Source organism: Echinops telfairi, unplaced genomic scaffold, assembly GCF_000313985.2.
Source record: "Echinops telfairi isolate 266 unplaced genomic scaffold, ASM31398v2 ScPeMD7_3533;HRSCAF=4204_0, whole genome shotgun sequence".
NCBI lineage: Eukaryota > Metazoa > Chordata > Mammalia > Afrosoricida > Tenrecidae > Echinops > Echinops telfairi.
The window spans coordinates 33,625,481-33,650,769 of record NW_022107431.1 but is presented as its reverse complement, the minus strand read 5'-3'; the positions used below and the strand labels follow the sequence as shown (position 1 = coordinate 33,650,769).

Here is a 25,289-nt window from a genome sequence, read left to right as displayed (position 1 = left end):
TCTAGAAGGAATGAAAAAGAATATAGGGTGAGATCGATGGAAACCATCAAACTCGTCAATATTGTCTAACATGAGTCATTCAGGATTGCAGTCAGATCCACTTAAGAGAATGTCATCCCTCCGACCAAGACCTACGGCAGGCTTCACAGGCATGACCACAGGATGACACTGGAGCAGAGGGCAGGCCCTGCCAGCACGAGGCCTTTCTCTATGCCCTGCAGCAGGAGGGGCGGGGTGGAAGGCAAATCACCCCACTGCAAGAGGGAATGTCTGGGAGGGGAGGTCAATGAATGAAGAGCATGGCTGGAGGTGTAATTGACATCTAAATTGTCATCTGTTATTGGTTCAGGATTTTTTTTTAGGAGCAGTAAAAAATGTGTATTTTAGGTAAAATATCTTTGTTTTTCATTAGCTTTTATTCATAGATCATTTATCAGTTTAAATAGCCTGCTTTTCATCCATTATCTTCTAACAGTTACTTGAAATCCTTATCTATCTGTTATTTGACATTTTTATCTTCTCATTCCTAAGGGTGGCTCACTCGTGGGTTTGCCTCTACTGACTCTCCCAGCTCTGTGAGCAGCTCTGTGAGCAGCTCTTTGTGAGCAGGCGCTGTTCTACTGCTTCTTAGGGAGTCTAGCAGTCTTTGACCACTGGTCACGTGGACGACAGGCTACAAAGGCTCGGGGTTCTATTTAGCCAAGAGGATGGGGGTTTTTTTGTTTCCCAGGCTAGTAGTTAAATTACCAGTGATCATCTTAATCCTGTTGAGACCAACCAAGTTTTATTTAGACTTGGTTAGGATTTTAGGGTTGCTCTTATTCAATAACGTGGGCTTTCTGTGTCTCAGCCAAAAAGCTTGAGGCGGGGTGGGGGTGGGGGGTGGGGGTTTCAAAAATCGCTAGACTATAGGTGGCTGTGAGTACTTTCATCTCAAACACCTGATCCTTGCATTGTTCAAGCTCTGGAATCCCTGTCCAGCTCTCAGCCTCCCAAGAGCTACTCTCTTCCCGGACCTCCTAGAACGTCAGCCCTCGGAGTAACAATCTAAGGGTTGGTCTCGGGCTGGAGAGAAAAAGCCAGGTAAAAGTTTGGGGGTCACAGCTCATGGCTCTCCTTGCCCAATGCACTTTCCCCGTATTATTGCTGCCTTAGCGTTCCAACCGTTGATCTGTGCTCTTCTGCCAGGGCAGAAGGTCACCACCTCCCAGGACCCTCCTGTGCAGCAGCCAGATCAATGGCCTCAGGGACCAAGATGGAGGGTGTGGAAGTCAACGCCTGTCCCTCCTCTTTCTCAAAGACTGCAGTCCTGCGGGGATGGCTGTCCAATGCTGGCAAGCAATGGTTTCAACTGTTTTCCCTCAGATATTAAAGTTATTTACAGCAAGAGGGGAGGGTCAGTGCCATTTATTTCATCAGCGCAAGGACTGAAGGTCTCTATCCCTTTATTCTTTTTTTTATCAGTGCCTGGTCTTTTAAATAAGCAAACTTCATCACATGGGCATCCGTGCACATAACAAGAGAAGGACTCATTGAAACGGCCCTGACATCCTGTTTTCCACCCAACCAGTACAGCAAAAGTATACATGGGATGAAAACATTCTATTGAACAGGCTGTGTTGCCAGTGAGAATATCCTTAGATAACAATCCTGCTGAGGGGACAACAGAGAACTATCAGTCAATTCCACTTCTGGGAATTTATCATGTAGATATATTAGCATGGGTACAAAATCGTCTATGCGCCACACATTTAGTGCAACATTATTTCTAACTATAAAATATTGCAAAGATGTGCCAACAAAACTGTGTATTATATATGGGATAGAAAGTTACTCAACACAATATATTACATAAATGATGATACATTCATACATTGGAAAACGAAGCAGTTTTTTTTAAGCAAATTAAGTTTCCATGATACATTGCTGAGAGAGAAAAAAAAAATCAAAGGACAGAACACTCCAAGTAATATTTTTCTTTAAATAAAAAGAAATAATAAAGATAACAGTTAATATTTATAGTCGCCAGACCACATGCTAGGCACCATCGCAACAGCTCAAAATATACTCATTTAATCTATATCAACACCCTGTGAGTTAAGTACTACCCATTCTGCAGATGAGGAAACGAAGCTCAGAAAGGTTAAGTAACTTGCTCAAGATCACACAGCTCATGAGTGGCAAAGGGAGACAGAATCATGCAGAACGGCCCCAGCGACTACTGCACAATAAAGGTTCTTGATGCATTATAAATGCAAGGGGCCATGGGGGTGCAGTGGTGAAAGCACTTGGCGGCTAACAGAAAGGTTAGCCAGCTGCTGTGCAGTAGACTCCCGGGGCTGTCTGCGCCTGTAAAGATTACAACCTTGAAAACCTTATGGGGCACTTCTACTCAGAACACCCTGCGGGGCATGGCTGTAGGTGGGAGAGTCTAATTCTAAGCGCAAAGAAAGAAACGGTGGGAAAGTAATCAAGAAACGAAGAACCGTAGCACTATACTGTAAGTATTTTCACTGGATCATACACACAGACTATCGCACACTGTCAGCGGGTCACAGTGTGGTGACTTGCATGTTGTTATGAAACTGACAGGGCCCCAGTATTTCAAGAACCAGCAGAGTCACCCATAGTGGACAGGTTTCAGCAGAGCTCCCCGACTAAGACAGACCCTAAGTCTACTTCTGAAAAAATCTGAATAGCGGTGAAACATTGTCTGACATATGGCCCTTAGGTGGAAGGCACTCAAGAGAGCTAGCTCCTCAAAGCAGAGTTGACCTTAATGACGTCATTGGTGGGGTAAAGCTTTCAGGACCTTCCCAGGAGAAGAAACAGCTGCAAACATCCACTAGGAACTGGTTCTTGGACTACACAAAGTCTGAATCTAGGAAAACTGGAGGTTTTCAAAATTAAGTGGATGGCATAAAAATGGATATGCTAGCCACTGGTGAGCTGCGACAGTCTAGCACTGACCAGTTTGAATCAAGCATAGGTCCTACTGTCCTAGAGCTGAGGAAACTGGAGATTTTTACTAACTTCTGCCATCCAACATGCAATCAAGATGCATTGATAGTTACTGGTGATTGGAATGCAAAAGACAGAAGCAACGAATGATCAGAAATTGGAATATATGGCCTTGGTGATGGAGATGACTTTGGGGAGATGACGTTGGTAAAGATATGGCAGAAGTTTGCAAGACCGGTGGCTTATTCATGGGAAATACCTTTTTCCAACAACAAAGCAGTGACTATACACTTGGGCCTCACCTTGTGGCATACTACACAGGCATCAGACAGGCTGCATCCATGGAAGGAGAGCAGAACAAGCGGACACTGGGTGGTACGATCAGGAAAGGTGTGCGTCTGGGTGGTGGCCTTTCACCATACCTATTCTGCTGCTATGCTGAGAAACCCCTGCAAAGGTGAACTCTGTGAGGAACACAGCATCGGGACTGGAGGAAGGCTCCTTACTAACCAGAGAGATGCAGACCAAACGACATAGTGCACTGGGCAAACCTGTTGCAGAGGGCTTCCTTAAAAGGGCTAACAAGCAAAGATGTCAAAACGATGCATGATGTACGCGGACTCCAATGATAGCATTTTCAGTCCCCTCACGTGCGAGTGAAAAGTGGACAGGGAATAAGGAGGGCTGAAGAAGAACTGATGTGTCTGAATCATCATGTTGGCCAAGCATATTGGATGTGTCATTGACTGCTACAAGAACACAAAGCTGTCCAGGAAAAAATACAGCCCAACTACTCTTTGGAAGCAAGGGCGGCAAGGTTTTGTTTCAGAGACTTGGGGTGTGTTATCAGGAAGGACTAGTACTTGGAGTATGGCATTATGCTTATTAGACAGTTAAAAAAAAGAAGAAGACCCCCAACGTGATGTACCGAGAGAGTAGCAGCAACAATGGGCTCAAGCATGGTACCCATCCGTTATGAGGATGGTGCAGGGCCAGATAGGGCTTTGCTCTGCTGTACACAGGGTCCCTGTAAGTCAAAACCAAACGAGACAGCACGTAACCACAAGAGAACTCGCTCAACCTTCCACATCATGTTCTACATAGGACTGTGTTGTTATTAGTGCAATTATTTCACTATGCACAGAGCGGTGTCACGATTTCTGCTTATACAAATAAGGAGGCAATGGAAACTTAGTGCTTTCATTTCTGTAGGATAAATCCATTCCTTTAAGTAGGATTGCTGGTCAAACAGAAATACTTTCAACTTTGTTAGCTACTGACAGGTTCCTTTCGTAGAGTTCTTGTTACCAATTCCAGGATAAAATCCCTTGACTGCTGAGTCCCTTCTGATGTACACCAACCCGACAAGACAGAGGTGAACCTTCCCACCGGGACTCCCAGGCTGTAATCCTCACGGAAGCAGACTCGCACATCCTTCTCGCCTCCGTCCCGACCTCCTTCACCTGGTGACCATACCTGTACGTCTCCTCACTTCTTTTTTTAATGTTTTCCACTTTTAATTTTCACATCCATTTATTACACTGTGACAAACGAATTCAGAGTAAACTAATTTGGATTAGCTCAGAATAGCCAATCTGAGTGACTTCCTTTCACAGCAGATTTTTCGTTAGCACATGGTCAATTAAGTACTTCAACCCTGTCCTCCTTTTTTGTATACAATTTACCACCACTCAGACCGTCGGCTAAAGACCAGCTGCCATCTCACTGGACGCGAGGGACTGTCCCAGGCTCTGCATTTTCTGCGCTAGAAAATAACCAAGTGTTTCCGTTTGAAAGACTTTTCAGTGAAAGATTTTACTGAGCTCGAACCTCATCTGGAAGTCAGAGTAAAGAAATTGAATCAATGCTAGTAAGGGATTTAACTAATGAAGCTGCGGATCCTCTGGGCAGGAACTGGCGAACAAGATTCTACCACAGGAATTGAGCTTCGTCACCACCTCTGAGACTAGAGTGTCCTTAGGGAGCGTTGGACGGCATCAGTCTGAGTGCAAAGGACTGTGGATGCACAGTGAGCAGCCAGGATTCTCCAATTACACACCAACATCACATGGCTTTGGACGGTGTTCTGAGAACTACCAGGAGGGGGTCAGCACCACCTGCGATGATGGGCAATGTATTCAAATGCAGCATCGTTCACCAGTCACAGGTGCAAACCAGGCGTCCATCAATAAACGATTGGATGACTCAAAGGTGGCATACACGTGAAATGAAATAATTTTCCACCCCAAGGAGAGCTGACATTCTGACTACATTCTGACTACATGCTAAGACGTGGATAGACCTGGAAAAGATCAGTCTGAGTAAAACAAGTCGAACGTGAATAGACTACCACTGTCTGATCCCACTTTTATGAAATTTCTTGAAGAGGCAAATGCAGAGACCACCATCTATTCGTGGTAAGCGGAGGCAGGCGGGAGGCAGGAGAGCGGGGATTCTGCGTCAGGGTTGCTGGGTTTCTGCCACGGGCGATGACACTCTTGGAAACGAACAGTGAAGATGGCACACGGCACCGACACGGTGTGTGTGTGTGTGTGTGTGTGTGTGTGTGTGTCAGTGCAGCATATGCATAAGACGGCTAAACTGGCAAATGTGCTGTTACAGACAGTTAACCCAAATTAAAATCTATATATGTGCACGTCTGGTGTACATTTAAATGCACATGCACACACACAGTGCTTTACTAAGTTGGCAAGAAATTTTCACTATCTTTTCATGAGCTTTTTGGGGTTTTTGTTTGTTTTCATGAACTTTTTGAAAACTCATCGTGTGTGTACGTACACTTGTATGTTTAATGTCCTCCAAGGAGCCTTCGTGGCACAGTGGCTACCCACTGGGCAGCTACTGTAAGATGGATAGCTTGAACCTACTGGTCACTCCATGGTCGAATGATGGAACTTTCTGGAAACCCACAAGGGATGGTCCTACTCGGTCCTACGGGTCATTCTGCGTTGGAATCGACTCTGTGACAATGAGTTTGGCTTTTGGTTTAAAGACTAGCCACAATGAATGGCAGACAGAGTCTGAGACAGGTTATTTCTCATGACCTACAGACACTGAAGTAGAGACGAAAGGTACTACGCACAAGTGTGCCCCACATGGTGGGTACAGATTAATACTCAGGGGTGGGGGGCTGTTACAGCAATAGTGGCAATCACATCAAGAGATGAATGGCCACATTCGTTGCGTGTATACATACAATGAAAAATCATTCTACCATAGAGAAGCGAAGCTCTGAAAACATGCTAAGACATGCTAAGATATCGCGTCCAAAACATCACTCGTCATCAAACACGTCCACCCTCCCAGTCTGCAGAGCCATCTTGACTTGCTGCGTTCGCTCACGGAGCAGCTCGGGAAGCACCCTCGACCGCTTTTCAAAAGAAAGCATACACATCCCATGGCCAGTGAACGCACAGGCATGTCCCTCGGTTCTCGGATTTTGAGAGGTTATCTTTAGAAGTAAGCTCATGCAAATCAGTTGCACTGAATGACAAACAACTGAAAACGATGGACATCCCCCGGGACAGGAAAATCAAAGCCTTCATACTACTACACGGGGTCCTGGTGGCACAGGGGGTGATGCGTTGGGCTGCTGACTCTGCAAGGTCAGCAGCTCAAAACTACCGGTCACCCTGCAGGAGAAAGATGAGGCTTTCTAGCCCCGTAAAAATGTCCAGCTTCAGAAGCCCCCGGGGCAGCTCTGTCCCGTGCACAGTCTCCGGGGGTCGGAATGGACTGCACGGTAATGGGCGAGGGGCGAGTGAACAGGGCTAGCGTCACGGAGTGAGACGCCCCCAAGGAAAAGGCAAGAAAGCGAATGAGCAGAGGAAGAGTACTCACTGGAAACCTGACGACGGTCACATCGGTCTTGGTGGCCTCCACCAGGAAATCCATCCAGAAGTCCACGAGTTCCTGCTTGGCCACAGGCTGCTCTGTGGGCAGTTTCACAAAATGCTTATATATCAAAATGGTCTCCACAATCGACTTGAGGTACCTGCGATTTAAACATACACACACACAAAACTTACAAAGCGGCCACACCGAGAGCCACCAGGTACCGTGCACCCCAGCATTCTTCTCTAGGTGTAAGTGAAACCTGGCCTGAACAAGGGTGTGACCATCGTCACCAGGCATTTCTTCATCGTCTATTGTATGCTGTGCAGGTGGGCGCTCCCCAAAGCCTCGGACTTTAACACATCATCTCATTTAAATCTTACAAAAATCCAGTCCAGGAGGACCGCTTTATCCCTGCTTCCTAGACGTGGAAACGGAAAGGTAGAGAACAGAAGCAACTTGGCTGGGAGTCATGCAGTCTCATAGAATAAGGTGCTTAAAAGAACGTCTACATTCTATTCAAGGAAGTAGTAATGACCTTGCTTTCAAACACTCTTCCTTAAGGAATTGTTTTTTGCAAATAGACCCTTCCTAAGGAAGGAGTCTTTATTTTGCTCTGAAGCCCCTCGATTTATGTATTTTACAAATCTCCTTAAGCCTAACAAGACTAAGGGGGCCTCAAAGGCAAGAGTTGGGAAAACCAAGGGGGAATATACTAGACAGGCAGGCACTTTGTCAACTATAAGCATATATGTTAACATTCCATATGCATTAAGATAGTGGAAATGGAGAGCATTGTTTTAGTGACAGTCAGTACTATTGTGTTATTATCACAGCAAAATGCGACAATTACAAATAAACTATGCTCACTCATCACAACCTATCTTCAACACATTTCCTTTCCTTATAAACACTCACTTTCCTCTAGCATCTGCATTTAATCCTGCAAGTAAATAACCTAATTTTCAGCTCAATAAATGTAACAGGAGACCAAGCGAGAGGAGCGGTGTATGGGGACTGGCTGTAGAAAAGTGCAACAGTCCAATATTACCAGGCCGGCGTCTTCAGCTTAAAGAGCTTCTCAGATGCTTGGATGACTCTCATGTGGTCGTTGGCAAGAACACTGGCCCCCAGAAAAAAGCCAACTTCCCAGAAGCTCTGGAGTTTTTCCAAGTTTCCCTTTTTACCAAGAAGGGTACTTAGCTTCACCCCTAAAAAAACGAGCAGGGCACAGTGTTACAAGCACACCGTCAGCAGGCAGTCGGCTTCTTGCTAACGAGCAAAGTGACACTTTCTATTTCAGATGACAATAACGGTAATTTTCTAATAAAAACAGTTCAAGCTTTACACGCACGCACGCACACTCACGCATACACGCACACACATACACGCGCGCGCACACAATTTCAAAAAGCTCATGGAATTAGTCCCGCTATATTTTAATTCCATAGGAGCCCTCGTGGCATTGGGCTGTAATCTATAAGGTCAGCAGTTCAAAACTACCAGCTGCTCTGCAGAAGAAAGACCGGGTTGTCTATTCAATAACAGTTTCAGTCTTAGAAAACCACAGGGCAGTTCTTCCTGTCCTATTGCTTTGAGTTTACATTGCCATGAGCTTACATTGGGGTTGAACTCTGAGTTTGGGGTTGCTATGAGTTTACATTGACTCGATAGCTGAGAGTGAGTTTAATTCCATGTTTCTACAAATCTTTTTAAGCCTGTGTGCATGTGTGTGTGTGTATGTGTGTGAGAGAGAGAGAGAGAATTAAGCCAGTTACTTCCAGTTGATTTCCATTCCGGGAAATCTCCTGCGTGTCACAATAGAAAATGCCCAGAGGATGTTCAATGACTGATTTTTTAAAGAATCATTTTATTGGGGGCTTTTACAGCTCTTATCACAATCCATACATCCATTGTGTCAAGCACATTTGTTGCCATCATCATTTTCAAAACATTTTCTTTCTACTTGAGCCCTTGGTTTCAGCTCATTTTCCCTCCCTCCCCTCCCCTCCCCTCCCTCATGAACCCTTGATAATTTATAATTTTTTTTTCATGTCTTACACTGACAGATGTCTCCCTTCACTTTTCTGTTGTCTGTCCCCCAGGGAGAGGGTTATATGTAGATCATTGTGATTGGTTCCCCCTTTCTGCCCCACCTTCCCCTTCCCCTCCTGGTATCAATACTCTCATTATTGGTCCTGAGGGGTTTATCTGTCTTGGATTCCCTGTGTTTCCAGCTTTTATCTGTACCTGTGTACATGCTCTGGTCAAGCCAGATTTGTAAGGTAGAATTGGGGTCATGATAGGGTGTGGGGGGTGGGGGAACGCATTAAACAACTAGAGGAAAGTTGTATGTTTCATCAGTGCTATACTGCATGCTAACTGGCTTGTCTCTTCCTTGTAACCCTTCTGTAAGAGGATGTCCAGTTGTCTACAGATGGGCTTTGGGTCTCCACTCTGCACTCCCCCTCATTCACATCGATATGATTTTTTGTTCTGGGTCTTTGATGCCTGATACCTGATCCCACCGACACCTCGTGATCACACAGGCTGGTGTGCCTCTTCCATGTGGGTTTTGTTGTTAATGACTGATTGTTGTTGTTTACAACCTTTTCAAAAAATTAATCATTTTATTGGGAGCTCTTGCTGATATTTTAACATTCCATAATTCAATTAGATCAAGCATAATTGTACAATTGCTACCACCATCAGTTTGAAAACATTTTCTTTCTTCTTGAACTCTTTGATATCAGCTCCCCTTTATCCCCTCCCTTCTCCACCCTACTCCTCAGGAACCCTTATTATTTTTATTACATATTCTTCTTAGTATTATGATGATGACTGTTTTTATTTTTTATAAAGTAGCTCACCAGATATTTCTTCAAAGGCACCCCTGATCCATCAAACATTTGATTAGCAGCAGAACGCTGACACTGCCCAGGTGCATCAGGGACCTTACCTGGAGATACCTAGACCTAGAAGCAGACTTGCCTCAGGCAAAAAATGTGCCCCTTTCATGTATTGATACATTTTGTCAAATTTCCCTCAGGAAATGCTTAAGAGCTTTTGAGTATGGAGTTAAGAATGGGCTCTCACTTTTAATATTTAAGAGTTCTCTTAAGAGGAGCCCTGGTGGTGTAATGGTTATGCTTTGGGTTGTTATAGGTTATTCAAGGTCAGCAGTTCGAAACTACCAGCCGCTCCACGGGAGAAAGACGGGGCTTTCTGCTCTCATAAAGAGCTGCAGTCTTGGGAATCCACAGGGGCAGTCTGCCCTGTCCTCTCCATCAGCACTGACTCAATGATGGTGAGTTGGTTTGAGCTTTGGAAGCATTCTGATGCATCAAATTATTTCTGTAGGACAGAGGCTCAGAAGTTGCTTCACGCCTGGCTCAGGGCAAGAACCTGTTGAAGGCTTTTGATTTACAAGGCCAAATGGCTAAAACATGATCTCTGATGGACAAGTATGTCTGTCAGCAAAGGACCTGCCTCCCAAGTCCATTCAGTTTCTGGAGGTGCCAACCGATAATGAATGTGGCTATCACCACAGGGCTAGTGGGCTCAAGTCCAGCAGCGGCGTTCTGGAGATCTATTTCTAAAACATACTAACCCCTGAAAACCCTAGGAAGCAGAGTTCTCTGCTGACGCACGCGGTAGCCACAAGCTGGGGTCGGCTCAACAAAAGTGGACGGCTCACCACGGCCTTCACAGCTCTACATTTTTGTCTTTAAAATTTTTTGGCTAAATGCATTAGCAATAAATAATATGCCACTGCTGTTTGAACTACCAATTCTTTGATCAATTTTTGAATTCCTGGTGAACCCCTCAGCATTTTGACAATAGTCTAATTAGAATTGGTTGACCTCTGAAGTATCAAATACTTTTAATAGTTATTTTCAAATATAGTTTATCACTCTGCAGCCGTTCCTAGACTCGAGGCTATTTTAATGTAGAAAATGAGGGCACGGAGCTGTAACTGCACTACTGTAGGCCTACCAGTCGGCATCATGGCATACTGGACTACGTGTTGGGCTGCCAACCACAAGGTCAGGAGTTTGAATCCACCGGCTACTCTGAGGGAGAAAGATGAGGCATTGGCTTTTTAATCACAGTGCATGACATCGTGGAAATGTTCACTCTCCCAACTCATGCAACACAATGAGTTAGAGATGATGCCCCTTTGTAGTGAGAAGAACAAAGCTCAGTGCAGTTATACAATGTCAAATGGCTTCTGCTTGTCCGTGATGGACATGAGATAGCTTCTTTTAAGTTTCCACGACAACAAATTTCAAACATATACAAACAGAAACTATACCATGCATACAAATCGATACCATACTTGGACATTCAACAATTGTTAATAAGGGCCATTTTCCTATTGCTTCATCTTCCTGAATACGTTTTGCCTAACCATTTTAAGTTACAGGCACATGGCAATTCACCCCAAAGCCCTGCAACATAGATTCTCCTATGTACCCTAGTCTATCATTGTTATCAGCTGCTGGCATTGTTCCCCAACTCACAGGGACCCTATGTATTACAAAACAAAATGCTGGCTAGTCCTGTGTCTTCTCCACGATCCGTGGTGGGTTAGGCTGCTGTGGTCTTCCTAGTCCGTGTTAGTCTGCAAGTTCTGTTGACATGTGGTCGGTGCCATAGCAACCAGAAAGCCACCACGGACTGTGGTGGCTGTGTACAAAGTGCACCGGCCCAGCTCGCCCACAAAGAAGGCAAGAACTATACCACGGGGCCACCAATGCCTCGTGCGATTAGACGACTATACAAATGGCTCCTTCATAGCGAATATCCTGTCCGGATGCAAACTTCCTAACTGTTCCCAAAACTCTGAGTCAAGGATCAGTCATTGCATTTGTATTTTATTGTCTCTAAATCTCTTTTAACTGACCCAAACCACGCACCCTTTCTTCTGGACACTGATTTTCCTGTGTCTTCCAGAGTGGCCTCACTCCCTGGATTTCTCTGACGACTTCCTCATAGGGCTGTTGAACTGATTTCTCTATACACTGGGATTCCTACTGGTTGGACATTCGCTCTAAATAGTGGACCAGATTCTGGTAAAACGCTTTGGGTGATGCCATTAGCAGCGGTTCTCAACCTGTGGGTCGCGACCCCTTTGGGGATCGAACGACCCTTTCACAGGGGTTGCCCGATTCTTAACAGTATCAAAATGACAGTTATGAAGTAGCAACGAAAATAATTTTATGGTTGGGGGGTCACCACCACATGAGGAACTGTGTTGAAGGGTCCAGGCATTAGGAAGGTTGAGAACCGCTGCCCTAGAGGCTGTGCATTTCATACTCATTGTGTCATGAGGCAGTGTCTGGCCACCCCACTGTCAATGACACTGAGCACATCACTGACATCAGTGGCCTCCCGTGGGAAGGGATATTTGTCCCTTAGTGACGAGCAAGCGATCTGGGAGTAGCACGGTGGTACCCTGTAAATATGCAGTGTTTGCTTGTCTTGTTTTATTATTTTTTAAATGTTTTTTAACTTAATGATTTTGGCTTCAATCGATGGTGGTTGCCAAAATACATAATCTCCACACTGCTATCAGTATCAACTTCATTACTCCTCCCATTTCATTAACTAGCCTTCTTTTGAAGAATGCATCCCTTGGAAAAAAACAAAAAACAAAAAGCCACATATGAAAGGCAGCAGATTCTGAACAAACGTCTGGACAAGGCGTGGACCGTGAAGCTCTGGACTTAGCCAAAAGGCTGCCAGCTTGCGGTCACCCAGACACACCTCGGCAGGTAGTTCTGGGGCGCTGCATCCCAACACATCACAGGCTGGATAGCCCCACAGAGCAGCCCCTCTGCACACGTGGGGCTGCCCCCGATCCGACTCCATGGCAACCAACAAGATAGACAACGGACGGCAGCACGAGCTTCACCTCACTGACGCTGCGGGGAACGAGGCTTCTCCTGACCAGGACACGTTTTCCAGTTTAGAAGCTCGGAAAGGAAAGCATCCTGTTTACCTTTCATACCGCTTGCTTTAAGTTGGGCTGGGGGTGGCGGGGACACTTAGCAACTGGTGAAATACGTGGACCACTGAATTTCATCCTCCTATCAGTTTTCTGCCCCAGAGTGTGAAATACTATGAAAATATAATTTAAAAATAAAAAGAAGAAGAAGAAAATATGATAACCCCTTCCCCTTCTCTCCCCCAGCAGGAAGTCTGAGCCGGTCCTTTCTTCTCGGCACCCAATTGGGTTCCGTGTCTGGGTTTCCATGTGAAACAACAAGCCCCAATTACCAACTTTCCGGAGCTCAAAGGAAGATTCAAACTGGTGCCCGGCTGCCAGGAGGAGTACCGCGTAATTGATTCCTGACTGTAGTGTTGGCTCGGATTCAAATGCCTTTTTGAACCTATGAAAAAACAAACGCACAAGTTCACTTTCTCAATCACGAAACCCTGGGTGTGTAATAGCTTCTGTTTACATAACTCCAGTGCCTGAGTAAGTAAAAATATTCCACTGGCCTTCACCCCAGATTCTGGTGTGCTATTTGACTTAGGATTTAATGCATAAGGAACTGCCTATCCTTCCCCCAGCTCCACTGCATTCTCCCACTGAATTCACCCTTGCCCAGCGAGTGCCAGCCTTTTAAAAGTCCTCTCACCATGCTACCAAAAATCTATGAATGCATGTATGCGTGTATGTAGGCAGTGGATAATTTTTTTTTAATGAGAACCTTGCACATATTAAAAAGAAGTTCACTTCTTGGTGCTCTTTTTTAAATTCTTAAAATATACAAAACATTGAGGATGATCATCTGAAAAACATATCAAAAGAATAATTCTATAAGACTAGTGGCATTCTCTTACCAGAACAGAGAGAGGTGATTAGAAAAATCCCAAATATCTGAATATTTGGCGACTCACTTCTGAATAGCCCAGGGGCAGAGAAGAAATCACACTGAAAACCAGAAGGCATCTGAATTGAACCACAAGAAAAGGCTCATTGTGGTAAAATTTGTGGGATGCAAAATACGTATGCCTTTAAATGTGTATTTTGGAAATGCAGCATGGTTGCTAGATCAATGCCCTAAGCTTCCCTTCAGAGCAAGCATAACATACTAGCCCCAAAGGAGACACAAGGAAACAATAGCTATGAAAAAGAACCGAACAGAAATCAATGAATGAGAAAGCAGATGCACAGTTGAGAAAATCAATAGTGTCAAAGGTTTGTTCTTTGAAAAGATTAATACAACCGATAAAGGACGAGTGCTCATCAGGAAAAGAAAGTGGGAGAGAGAGAGGGGAGAGTGGGGACAGAGGAGAGGTCCGGCCGACAGCATTAGAGCCCAAGATCCACACTTAAGAATGAAGAGAACGACGACCCTTCCTTACCAACAGCCAGGAGGGGAGAAGGGATCTGCACAGAAGCTCACAGAAGACGCAAAAAAAACCCATCCACTTTCTTTCTTTTTTTTGAGGGCTCGTACAACTCTTATCACAATCCATCCATCCATCCATTGTGTCAAGCACATTGTACATTTGTTGCCATCATCATTCTCAAAACATTTTTTTCCTATTTGAGCCCTTGCTACCAGCTCATTTTTCCCCTCCCTCCCCACCTCCTCTCCCTCCCAAACCCTTGGTAATTCATACATTATTATTTTGTCATGTCTTACACTGTCCAACGTCTCCCTCCACCCACTTTTCTGTTGTCCGTCCCCCAGGGAGGGGGTTATATGTAGATGTACATCATTGTGATCAGTGCCCCCTTTGGCCCCCACCTTCCCCTTACCCTCCTGGTATTGCTGCTACCTCAGTATTGGTCCGGAGGGGTTTATCTGTCCTGGATTCCCAGCTCTTACCTGTACCAGTGTACATGCTCTGGTCTAGCTGGATTTGTTCAGTAGAATTGGGATCATGATAGTGGAGGGAGGAAACATTAAAAAACTAGAGGAAAGTTGTATGTTCCATCAGTGCTATACTACACCCTGACACTTGTCTCCTCCCCGCAACCCTTCTGTAAGGGATGTCCAGTTGCCTACTGATGGGCTTTGGGTCTCCACTCTGCAATGGTATTATTTTTCGTTCTTTGATGCCTGATACCTGATCCTCTCGACAACTCCTGATCACACAGGCTGGTGTGCTTCTTCCATGTGGGCTTTGTTTCTTCTCAGCTAGATGGCCACTTGTTTATCTTTAAGACTTTAAGGCACCAGACACTATATTTTTTGATAGCCGGCCACTATCAACTTTCTTCACCACATTTGCTTATGCACCCACTTTGTCTTCAGCGATCATGTTGGGAAGGTGAGCATCATGGAATGCCAGTTTATAGGACAAAGTATTCTTGCATTGAGGGAGTACTTGAGTAGAGGCCCAATGTCCATCTGCTACCTTAATACTAAACTTATAAATATATGCACATAGGATAGGTCTATTTCCCCATTGTCATATATAAATATATTTACATATGTACATGCCTGTATTTAGACCTCTATAAATGCCCTTTGCCTCCTAGTTCTTTCCCATCCACTTTCTTCAGTGTTCTGAAGCCTGATCTTGATCAAAGTATAGGATCAGAATGCTACATCCTTGGACCACACTGGTGAATTGCATAGCGCCTTCAATGTGCTGCATCTTAATATTATTGGAATCCATTACTTTATCATAACAAACTGAGGAATAGATTTATAAGTCCCTGGTACCTACACGGCGGCTTCCATGAGCATGTCCTTTCACTTACTGCTAGGGAGAACCGAGCTTCCTCTCCATCCGTGAGTACCATTTAGTAACAGCAACAACGATGGGCCTAATCCTTGTCATCATTTCTCTTGTCTCGGTCCAGGCTCCAAATTTCCTTCTCTGTTTTCTTTTAAGGAGCCTTGGTGGCATAGTGGTTATGCACTGGGTGGTTAACCACAAAGTCAGTAGTGTTCGACACTACCAGCCAGCCCCTCCTCAGGAGACAGATGAGGCGTTCTACTCCCTACTCCAGTAAAGGGTGAGCATCTCTGAAACCCACAAGGGCCGTCAGAATAGAGGTGATAGGCATGCGAACTCAATGAGGTACTTTCTTTCAGATTCAAACTACATAAAAGTACCAGCACCTCTCAAGGCGAAAATCATGAAATGGAATATTCTTGATCCATTTTCACAAAAGATGATGTACCGGGTTGAGTTGTGCTGCCACCTCAAGCAACTGAAAAACCCCAGTGTCGGGAGCCCTGCTCCTGCTCCAGCTCCTGGCACCGTGCTGGGTCAGTGGCCCTGTGTTCTGTCCACTCTGAACGAGTGGCCCTCCCTGGGAAACAGCACCCTTTCCAAAGGCGCCGAGCTTTTGGTCAGGTTGCACAGCAACCAAGACGTGGCCGAGCCAGTGTTATGTGGTGGGGCTCGTTTCCTCGAGGGGGGAAAACGGATCCCTGGCAGTGCAATAGTTAAACGCTCAACCCCGACGTGAAAGGCTGTTTGGAAGAAAGACTGGGTGAGCTCCTGTGAAACTGACAGTCACTTTGGGGTCACCCTCTTGAAGTTGTGTTACATGTTTCTCGGTATATGAACCCCTATCGAAGATCCTATAGGGACGGCAACTAGAATGAGGGGTTTGGGGGGCAGGGGGGGCAGGGGGGACAGGGGAGTGGAGAGGAGGTAAAAGGGAGATGATATCAAGGAGTCCAGGAAGGAAAAGAGTGTTTGGAAACGGATGTGGTAGCAATTGTAAAATACTGTTGGATGTGATTGAACTATGGAATGATATATGCATTAACATCCAATTAATAATAATTATTTAAAATTAATTACATAATTTTTGAGAACTGATAGTCAGAAATACCCTGAGGATACTCTATGATGTCACAGGAAGTTCCCCTGAGTTCAAATTGACTGAAGCCAAAGTGCTGACCCAACAGCACTAACAAGACCAGGTCAGGGGGAGCAGCTATTAGAATCCATCAGCTGCTAGAAGGGAGAGCAGACCAGGCCATCTGCTTGTGTATACATTACAGTGTAGGAAAGCCTGAAGGAGCAGTTCGAATCGGTCCTGTAGGTCTGCTACCAGTCTACATGGCCTTGGAGCAAATACCAACCAACCCAAATGGGGAGGCACTTTAAGCATGCAGTGCTTGCTATATGACAAGTGGGTGGCTTCAATGAACCAAAACTTTTCTCTCGGTCTGGCGTGGTGGTTAGCCACCGCTGACTCGGTCCTGATTCCTAGCACCCCCCAGGCTAAGAGAAGGACGCACCGCCTAGTCCTGCACTGACCTCGCCATCGCCGTTACACTGGGGCCACTGTTGCAGCCGCTGGGCTCGCTCCTGTCATTGAGGGGCTCTCTCTTTGTCGCTGACCCTCCTTCACCAGGCACGACGTCCTTCCCAGGGTTTGTTCCTCCCGATACCATGGCCCAGGTACGCGAGACGAAGTCTGACCTCTTCATTTCTAAACAACGTTCTGGCTACGCTTCTTCCAAGCCAGATTTCTTCATTCTTCTGGCAGTCAGTGATGTATTCAATATTCAATACAACAATATCATCCAAATGTATCAATTCTTCTTCTTCTGTCTTCCTTAATTACTTTCCAGCTTTACAACAGAAAACACCAGGACTTGGCTCGGGGAAACCTGGGTTCACAAAATGACGTCTTTACTCTTTACCACTTTAAAGATGTCTTTTGAAGCAGATCTGCCCAATGCAATACATCGTTTGATTTTTTAACTGCTGCATTTTTGAGTGCTGGTTGTGTTTCCGAGTAAAATAAAAATTTGAAAACTTTGAACTGTTTCCCATTTACCATTACGTTTGTTGTCTTTGGTCCAGTTGTGGATTTTTATTTTCTTTACATCGAGGCATGGGCCATATGACATGTCTTTGAATTATGATACTGATGAAGGATACTGAATGTACCATGGACGGCTAAGTAAATACTAATCTGAGAAAGATATCACGTTTGGTCACAACAGATTATTCGGTGCCTAAAAAACAACTAGGTGTGAGGCCTCCGGCATAATATTTAGGAGTCTTACAGCTCTTTAAGTTAAATGGAATCATCTCTAGTGTACCAGGAAGGTGGAGCACAGAAATTTAAGGCACATCGCTTAGAAGTGGATAAGCTGCAACATTACCTGGTTCTGACAGATTCCAAAGCTTGAATCCTTTTCTCTGCATCGTTGCTATTTACTCTGTGTTATGTGTGTTGTCTTTCAGTTGTTTGTTTGTTTTTTCCCCCATTTCCTATCTTTTTCTCTTTCTTTTTTAGTAAAAGGAAATTGGGAGACAGGAAAAATCAAAATGAGCAGAAAAAGCAGAGAAAAACCGTGTAAGGGATAAAGTTTACATAAAATAGAATGGGACTTTTCATAAACTATATTTGATCAGTCTCAGTAGACTGAATGTTGATATTTCAAACAGCAGTTGTCTTGGCAATACTGATGAAATGAATCCAAGGGAATGCACCAAAAAAGGTGTACGTCTTGAAATATCATGCTTTCACAAGTATGCGGCTCAATGGATATATAAAAAATGCAAAAAGCCCTTGCGTAAGGAAATCTGTAAACATTGATTAGCAGGGCAAAAGTATCTATAAATGTAGAAGATTGGTTAGTCATGAGGGAAGGGAAAGTAAACACTTAATGAAATGAATCTTATGGAGGGAATTAGACATTCGTATTTTCAGGAGAATTTCACAATTACATAATGGGTATGGAGTTATTTCCATGAAAAGTTTTCCTTTCTATTTTAGTTATAAGTATTTGTTGAGGGAAATAATTTATAGTCTTCAATTCAGTACTTCATTTACAAGATGCACATTCTCATTTAAGCTTTCCAAGCAATAGTCTTCTGGTCCAAGGACTGGCTTATTTTGATCACTGTCACTATCACTGGATTGTGAACCACAAACCCTTGATTACCGAGTGAAGTCATCATAATAAAGACGTTGTCCACTTTTGCATCTGCACTGAGATGTTCAGCAACGAAATCAAGAATAAAGGAAATATCGTGGAAGTCTTTCCAGCAAAAGAACATCTACTTTTCCCTTAAAGAGGAAACTGAGCTCCCGTCAAGTCCTTTCTAGCAAGCTGTCATTTTCCTGGCTTGAGACCGAACAGCGGTGCTTCTTTCTGTGGGATGCACAGTAGTTACAGTAGGCTCTCAGGCTCCCTTCCCCACACTCAAATATCTATCTGGGATTATCGTTCACAAACAAACTCACAGCACAGCAAGGCAGTGGGAGATGACCCAAACTCCAAATCAAACCCATTCCATGGACCCTGCCTATACAGGATCCCGAAGATTGTAGCTCTTTATGAGAACAGATAGCCCATCTTTTCCCCCAAGCGAGATGGGTGGTTCCGAACCGCTGACTGTGTGACAAGCAGTCCAACACCTTCCCTGTAGCACCTTCGGGGCGGGTCTCCTAAGAAGGCAATGCATCCATAAAGTCACCAGGCTGAGCTGTTCTGGAGAGGGGGATCCCAATTCACATTTACACGATTTACCGGTACACTTCTGAGTATAACAGGAAACTCGCAAAGAAGAAGCCACTGTCGTGAACTATATTCTTCCACTATTTAACTAGACACACTTTTCAAAAAAAGAGAGAATCATGTTATTTGTATAACTTCCTCTCTTACCTGACATTCTATCATGATACATGTCACTATTCAACAGTCTCAAGACCATACTTTGAAAGATATTCCATCACAAGGGGATGCAACTCTTGTTCAACAATTCCCTGATTTGGGGGGAATTTGGTTTCTTTCCATTTTGCGTCACCATAAAATTCAGAGGAGCGAACATTTTTGAAAATATCTATTTGCTTTCGTATCTGCTATTTCTTTAGGATAGTTCCCAAAAGATAAAATTGGATCAAAAGGCTTGAATTATTTTAAGCCTTTTGGAAAAAAAAAATTGTTTTTCTGAAAGGTCTCATGAATGTACATTCCCAAGAGCGCTGTAGGCAAGTGTCCTTTTCATTGCACCCAGGCTGAAACAGTATTTTCATCTCCCTCGCTCTCTTTTAAAATTCATTTTATTGGGGGCCCATACAACTCTTTTTTTCAATCATTTTATTGGGGACTCATACAACTCTTATCACAATCCATACATCCATCTATTGTGTCTAGTACATTTGTACATTTGTTGCCATCATCATTCTCAAAACATTTGTTTTCTACTTGAGCGCTTGGTATCAGCTCCTCATTTTCCCCTCCCTCCCTCCCCGCCCCTCTCCCTCATGAACCTTGATAATTTATCATTATTTTGTCATGTCTTACACTGTCCAACATCTCTCTTCACCCACTTTTCTGTTGTTTAGCCCCCAGGGAGGGGGCTATATGTAGTTCCTTGTAATCAGTTCCCCCTTTCCACCCCACCTTCCCTCCACCCTCCAGGTATCGCCACTCCCACCACTGGTCCTGAGGGCTCATCCGTCCTGGATTCCCTGTATTTCCAGTTCCTATCTGTACCAGTGTACATCCTCTGGTCTACCAGGTTTGTAAGGCAGAATTGGGATCATGATAGTTGGGGGAGGAAGCATTCAAGAACTAGAGGAAAGTTGTATCTTTCATCGTTGTTCACTGCACCCTGACTGGCTCGTCTCCTCCCCATGGCCCTTCTGTAAGGGGATACATCCATCCACTGTGTCAAGCACATTCATCTTTGTCAACACCACCAACAAAAAAGGGGGTAACTCGAGATTTTAACTTGCTCTATTTGGTGAGTCCCGATAGGTATAATTTTCATGTTTATCACCAATCTATTTTCAGCCTTCCCTCGCTGCCATCACATCGAGTCTGGCTCATAGTGGCACTTCTAGGGGACAGGGTAGAACTGCTCTTGTGGGTTTCTGAGCCTGTAACTCTTTACAGGACTAGAAAGCCATGTTCTTTCTCCCTCAGAGCTACTGGTGGTTTTGAACTACTCACCTTGGGGTTAGCCGCCCAACACAGAACCCGCTATGCCACCAGGGCTCCTCCTTCTAAGAACTGCCAAATCTCTCAAAGTAACATGTGAAAAAACCAAGCCATTGTCATCAAGCCAGTTGCAGCTCCCAGCGATGCAGTAGGACAGAGTGGAATGGCCAACAGGCTTTCCAGAGTGGTGCATCTTTACGGAAGCCGACCACGACCCTTCTCCCGAGGAGCAGCTGGTGAGTTTGACATAGCTGACCTCTTAGCAGCCAAGCACTTAGCCACTGTGCCACGAAGGCTCAAATTAAAATGCTACACTCGTAGGTTATGCAGTGTGGGAAAGCAGATAGAGATACAGCTGGGAGAACTCGGACGAGTCGGGGTGGAGGACGGAGGGTGACGGTAGGCAGAGGACGGGCACTGACTCAGAAGACTGCATCAGCTAGGTCACATCAACTCTAGTTTCTTAGATATGGCATTCTATCATGTTTTCAGCTAATAGGTCACACTGATTTATTAATTGATCATCCTAGCTTTCAATGGGAGAAGAATTCAGACCCACAAATTACAGGAGAAGGCTAAGAAATATTTGAAAAAGAATGAGGTATTAAGGGACTTCCAAGGGAAGTTGTATATGGGCCCAGGGTGGCTAGTTGGTTATGCATTGAGCTGCCAATCCTAAAGTCAGTGGTTCAAACCTACCAGTCATACTGCAGCTTTTGAAAGCTATAAAAATTTGGAAACCCAAAGGGACCGCTCTTGTCTGTCCTACAGGGTCACGACGAGTTAGAATTGTTTAGATGACAGTTTTTCTTTTTGGATATGGGAGGCTGGACAATATATATGAACTTGGACAGACCCATTTTGGATTTCTGAACATTTGAATCTCTAAACTCACTACCAGACAGCCAATTATGACTCACAGTGACTCTATCGCCCAGACTGGAGCTTCTCCTGCAGGTTCTGAGGCTGTGAATCCTCATGGGAGCAAAAAGCTTCACCTTCTCTTACAGAGTAGCTGGGACACTGGACTAGCTACCCTTGCGGTTGGCAGTCCAATATCTAAAACACTAGGCCGTTAGGGCTCTTTATGTATTGTACAATGACCCTTATTTGGGGCCCCTTCAACGATAACAAATTGGACTGCCTGCTATTCAGTTCCTAAGAGAAGTAAAGTGATACTTGGGGGAAATGCCAAGTTCACGTCATTCGCACTGTTCAAATACATACTTAGATCAAAAGATACCATGTGAAGTATAACTTGACCCTAAATATTTAGTACAATATAAACTACTTTAAATACAGTCAATGGAAACTTCCTGTATCTAAGGCTAGCTAAGACTACATTAAAATATCCTGATTTTCTAATGACCGAGCAGAGTAGTCTATGGAGTATGTTCTGAATCTCAAAAACTATAGCGGACAGGAGAAAACTGGTGCCAGTTTAGAATCAGCAGGTCCAACACCTACAGGAACGGGTCCGACATTTGAGGCACAAGCATGTGTGCTGGTCCGTGTAATGAATCACTACGAAGTAAAAATTAATTATGGGTCATCTGCTAAGTAAAATGGATCCGTTAGAGCAGCATATTCAGAAGCAAAGATTTATACAGCACCGGAAAGGCCCAGGAGCTGTCAAATCAGGCTTGGCTCACAGAGTGAAGTAACTCTTATTCTTCCAGACCCTGCGTCCGTTTCCGAATGTGGCAACCATCTAGCCCTCCGGCTCAGCCTCGGCAGGAAGGCAGGTCTCCTTGCTCCCCTCGGGCTCCATACCTGCGAGCCACGTTAGGAAGCCTCCACCATGGCCTATAATGTGTTCTCCTTCTTGGGCTGCCGTGTGCTCATGCCATAAAAGAGCTCCATTCAATCCTTCATCGGCTGAATACGGTATTAAATCAAGGCCAAAGCACAAAGCCCGTGTCCCTGAGCACCGGCTCACAAAGCAAATCTCAGTCCACTGAGTGTTTTGCCCAAGATCTCAGGTCATTCTGGCCCAGCTGGTCCCAAAGAAACCATCTGCACTGGGCTCCAACGAGCTGAATTACTGAGAACGATGAAAGCATACAGTTCTAAAAATAAAATTGCCCCAAATGCGGAAATACACATAACAGACACAATAAAGTGCTAAGCAAAATGAGGCCTTGGTCGGTGAGTGTGGGGGTGCCAGAACAGCAGGGGAGATGAAGGGGGGTGGGAAGGGAGCGGGATCTTAAAGATAGGCAAAGGAAGACAGCAACTCTGGCAAAAAGAAAACAGGCACTGGTGTCTACTTGCATCTTGACTGGTGTGTTACATAACTCTGCCAAAGTGAGGTCAACCCCATCAATAATGTAAAAACCCAATCTCCATTAAGCACACAGTAGTGTTTGAACAGCACTGGCAAGTGACGTAAATGGACCCGGGGATAAGGCAGGGGCTCTCTGTTCTTTCCAAAGTTACTATGGAAAAATGAACACATGGATGTGCTACAAACAAACGCAAAGCTTTTAATATCCTGGCTATGGGCCTTTGAGGGCCGGACAATCGCAAAGCCACGACTATCCTAATGCAGTGCAGGTACCTCATTTCCTCTCCAGGTTCTGAAAACGCCTTTCTGTCTCCCTTGAGAACGCGACCGCCCTCACCTACAGAACCAAATGCAGCTTCACAAATTCACTGCTCCCCAAGGTCCCCCGGGCCAGCCTGGCACGTGCAATTAGAGCAAGGCCGGTGTACACACACACAGCGTTGTCTGTTTGAAATGAGCTGTGTGCCACTCAGTCCCGCGTGGGGCTCTGACACGTGGGAAATACGGTGGGTTTCCTGAGCCTGGGACCCTTCTTCCTCTGTCTGGTCCTCTTGCTCTTTCCCTCTTGTTTGTGGAATGTAACACATGCGAAGAAAACATATTCTACATAGCTGCATAGCCCATTTCCCTCCTCAAAACAGTGACAGTGTCCTATGTCACTTTCCTTTTCCTTCTCTGCCCTCCCTCTCCCCTTACCTTTTTGTTCCTTCGCTCTCCCCCCTCCCTTGGCCTCAGCCCCACCAGAATCTTTAAAATCTTGTCCTTTGCTGTGAGGCCAGGGCGAGGAGCCCCCTCACACTGACTGGAAAACATTCCTAAAGGTCAACAGATAGACCTTGAACTATTTATAGGCTTTTCTTTTTTTTGGTCGTTGCCTTTTTGTTGTTGTTGAAGTTATTGTTTTATTTTCTATTGTTGCTTTGTTTTGCTTGGTCTTGTGTTTGTGCATATTGTTATCTCTGCATGTCTAGCTAGATAAGATGGGTGGGATAAACCAGCTGGAGGAGAAAACGACAGTTCTGCGGGGACATGGGAGAAGGGGAGGCGGAGGAGAGGAAGTGGGTGTTAACAAACACAGGGACAAGGGAACAACAAGTGACCGAAAATCAATGACGAGGAGGGTGCAGGAGGTCTGGTGGGGCTTGATCAAGGGCAATGTAACCTAGAGGAATTACTGAAACCCAAATGAAGGCTGGATGTGATAGTGGGACAAGAGGAAAGTTAAAAGAAATAGAGGAAAAAACTAGGAGGCAAAGGGCATTTATAGAGATGTAAATACAAGCATGTACATATGTAAATATATTTATATGTGACAATGGGGAAGTAGATCTATGTACATATATTTATAGGTTTAGTATTAAGGAAGCAGATGGACATTGGGCGTCCACTCAAGTACTCCCTCAATACAAGAACACTTTGTTCTAATAATTCAGCATTCCAAGATGCTCACCTTCCTGACACGGATCGCTGAAGACAGATGGGGGCATAAGCAAATGTGGTGAAAAAAGCTGATCGTGCCGGCTTTCTTCCATCTTTTTGCTATTATTGATACTGTTGCAATAAACATGGATGTGCATATATCTACTCTTTATTTCTTTAAGGTGTATACCAAGTAGAGAGATTGCTGTATCACAAGGTATTTGTATAAAGCTTGTCTAACTATCATATAGACTCTATACCTTTTCTCTAAGGAACCCTGGTGATATAGTGTGCTCCACGTAGGCTCACTAACACAAGGTTAACAGTTTGAAACCAACAGCTGCTCTGCAGGATTAGGACTTCTGCTCCCATTCAGATTATAGACCTGGGAACCGGAAGTGGGAGTTCTATTAAGTTCTCTAAGGCCATTAGTAGTTGGAAGCAACTTGATGGCACTGAGTTTTCGTTTTTTACTTTTCTCCCAATTAGCTAAAATGTTTTCTAAGATTCAGAAGGGAAGAGAAAGAGAGAGAGAACTCCTAGGCCTATTTTAAGAAATAGGGAAATTTAATCAAAGTCTCTGTTGAACTTGGTCAGATAGAACAAACATGTTAAGATAGACAAGGTGTCTGTACAATTACACACCAAGGGTCTAGCACTGCATGCCTGCTGAATCCCAGGGCTCTAGCTCATGCTGCCTCATGTAATTCTCACAAGAGAGCCTGTGCCTCACAAGACAATTAGCCTAAACTGGTTGTAAGAATCCCATTGTCCTCCCTATCGATTTGCGGAGTCCTGGGTAGATGACAGAATCCTAGCAGTACCAAGAAAGGCAAGGAGCATCCAATAAAATTTTAGGAGTATGTTTTTTT

The 25,289-nt window shown here is 44.7% G+C and overlaps 1 protein-coding gene across 1 annotated transcript in view; it reads right to left on the bottom strand.

Moving 5' to 3' along the window:
- The window catches only part of MAP3K5 (mitogen-activated protein kinase kinase kinase 5), a 230,658-nt gene that overhangs the window by 86,297 nt on the left and 119,072 nt on the right, over positions 1 to 25,289 (bottom strand). Inside the window, exons 8-10 of the mRNA XM_045294594.1 lie at positions 13,099 to 13,211; positions 7,868 to 8,027; positions 6,823 to 6,976 (exon numbers count right to left, since the gene is read on the bottom strand). Coding sequence (XP_045150529.1) covers positions 6,823 to 6,976; positions 7,868 to 8,027; positions 13,099 to 13,211 — 427 coding nt within the window. The remainder of the gene's footprint in view (positions 1 to 6,822; positions 6,977 to 7,867; positions 8,028 to 13,098; positions 13,212 to 25,289) is intronic.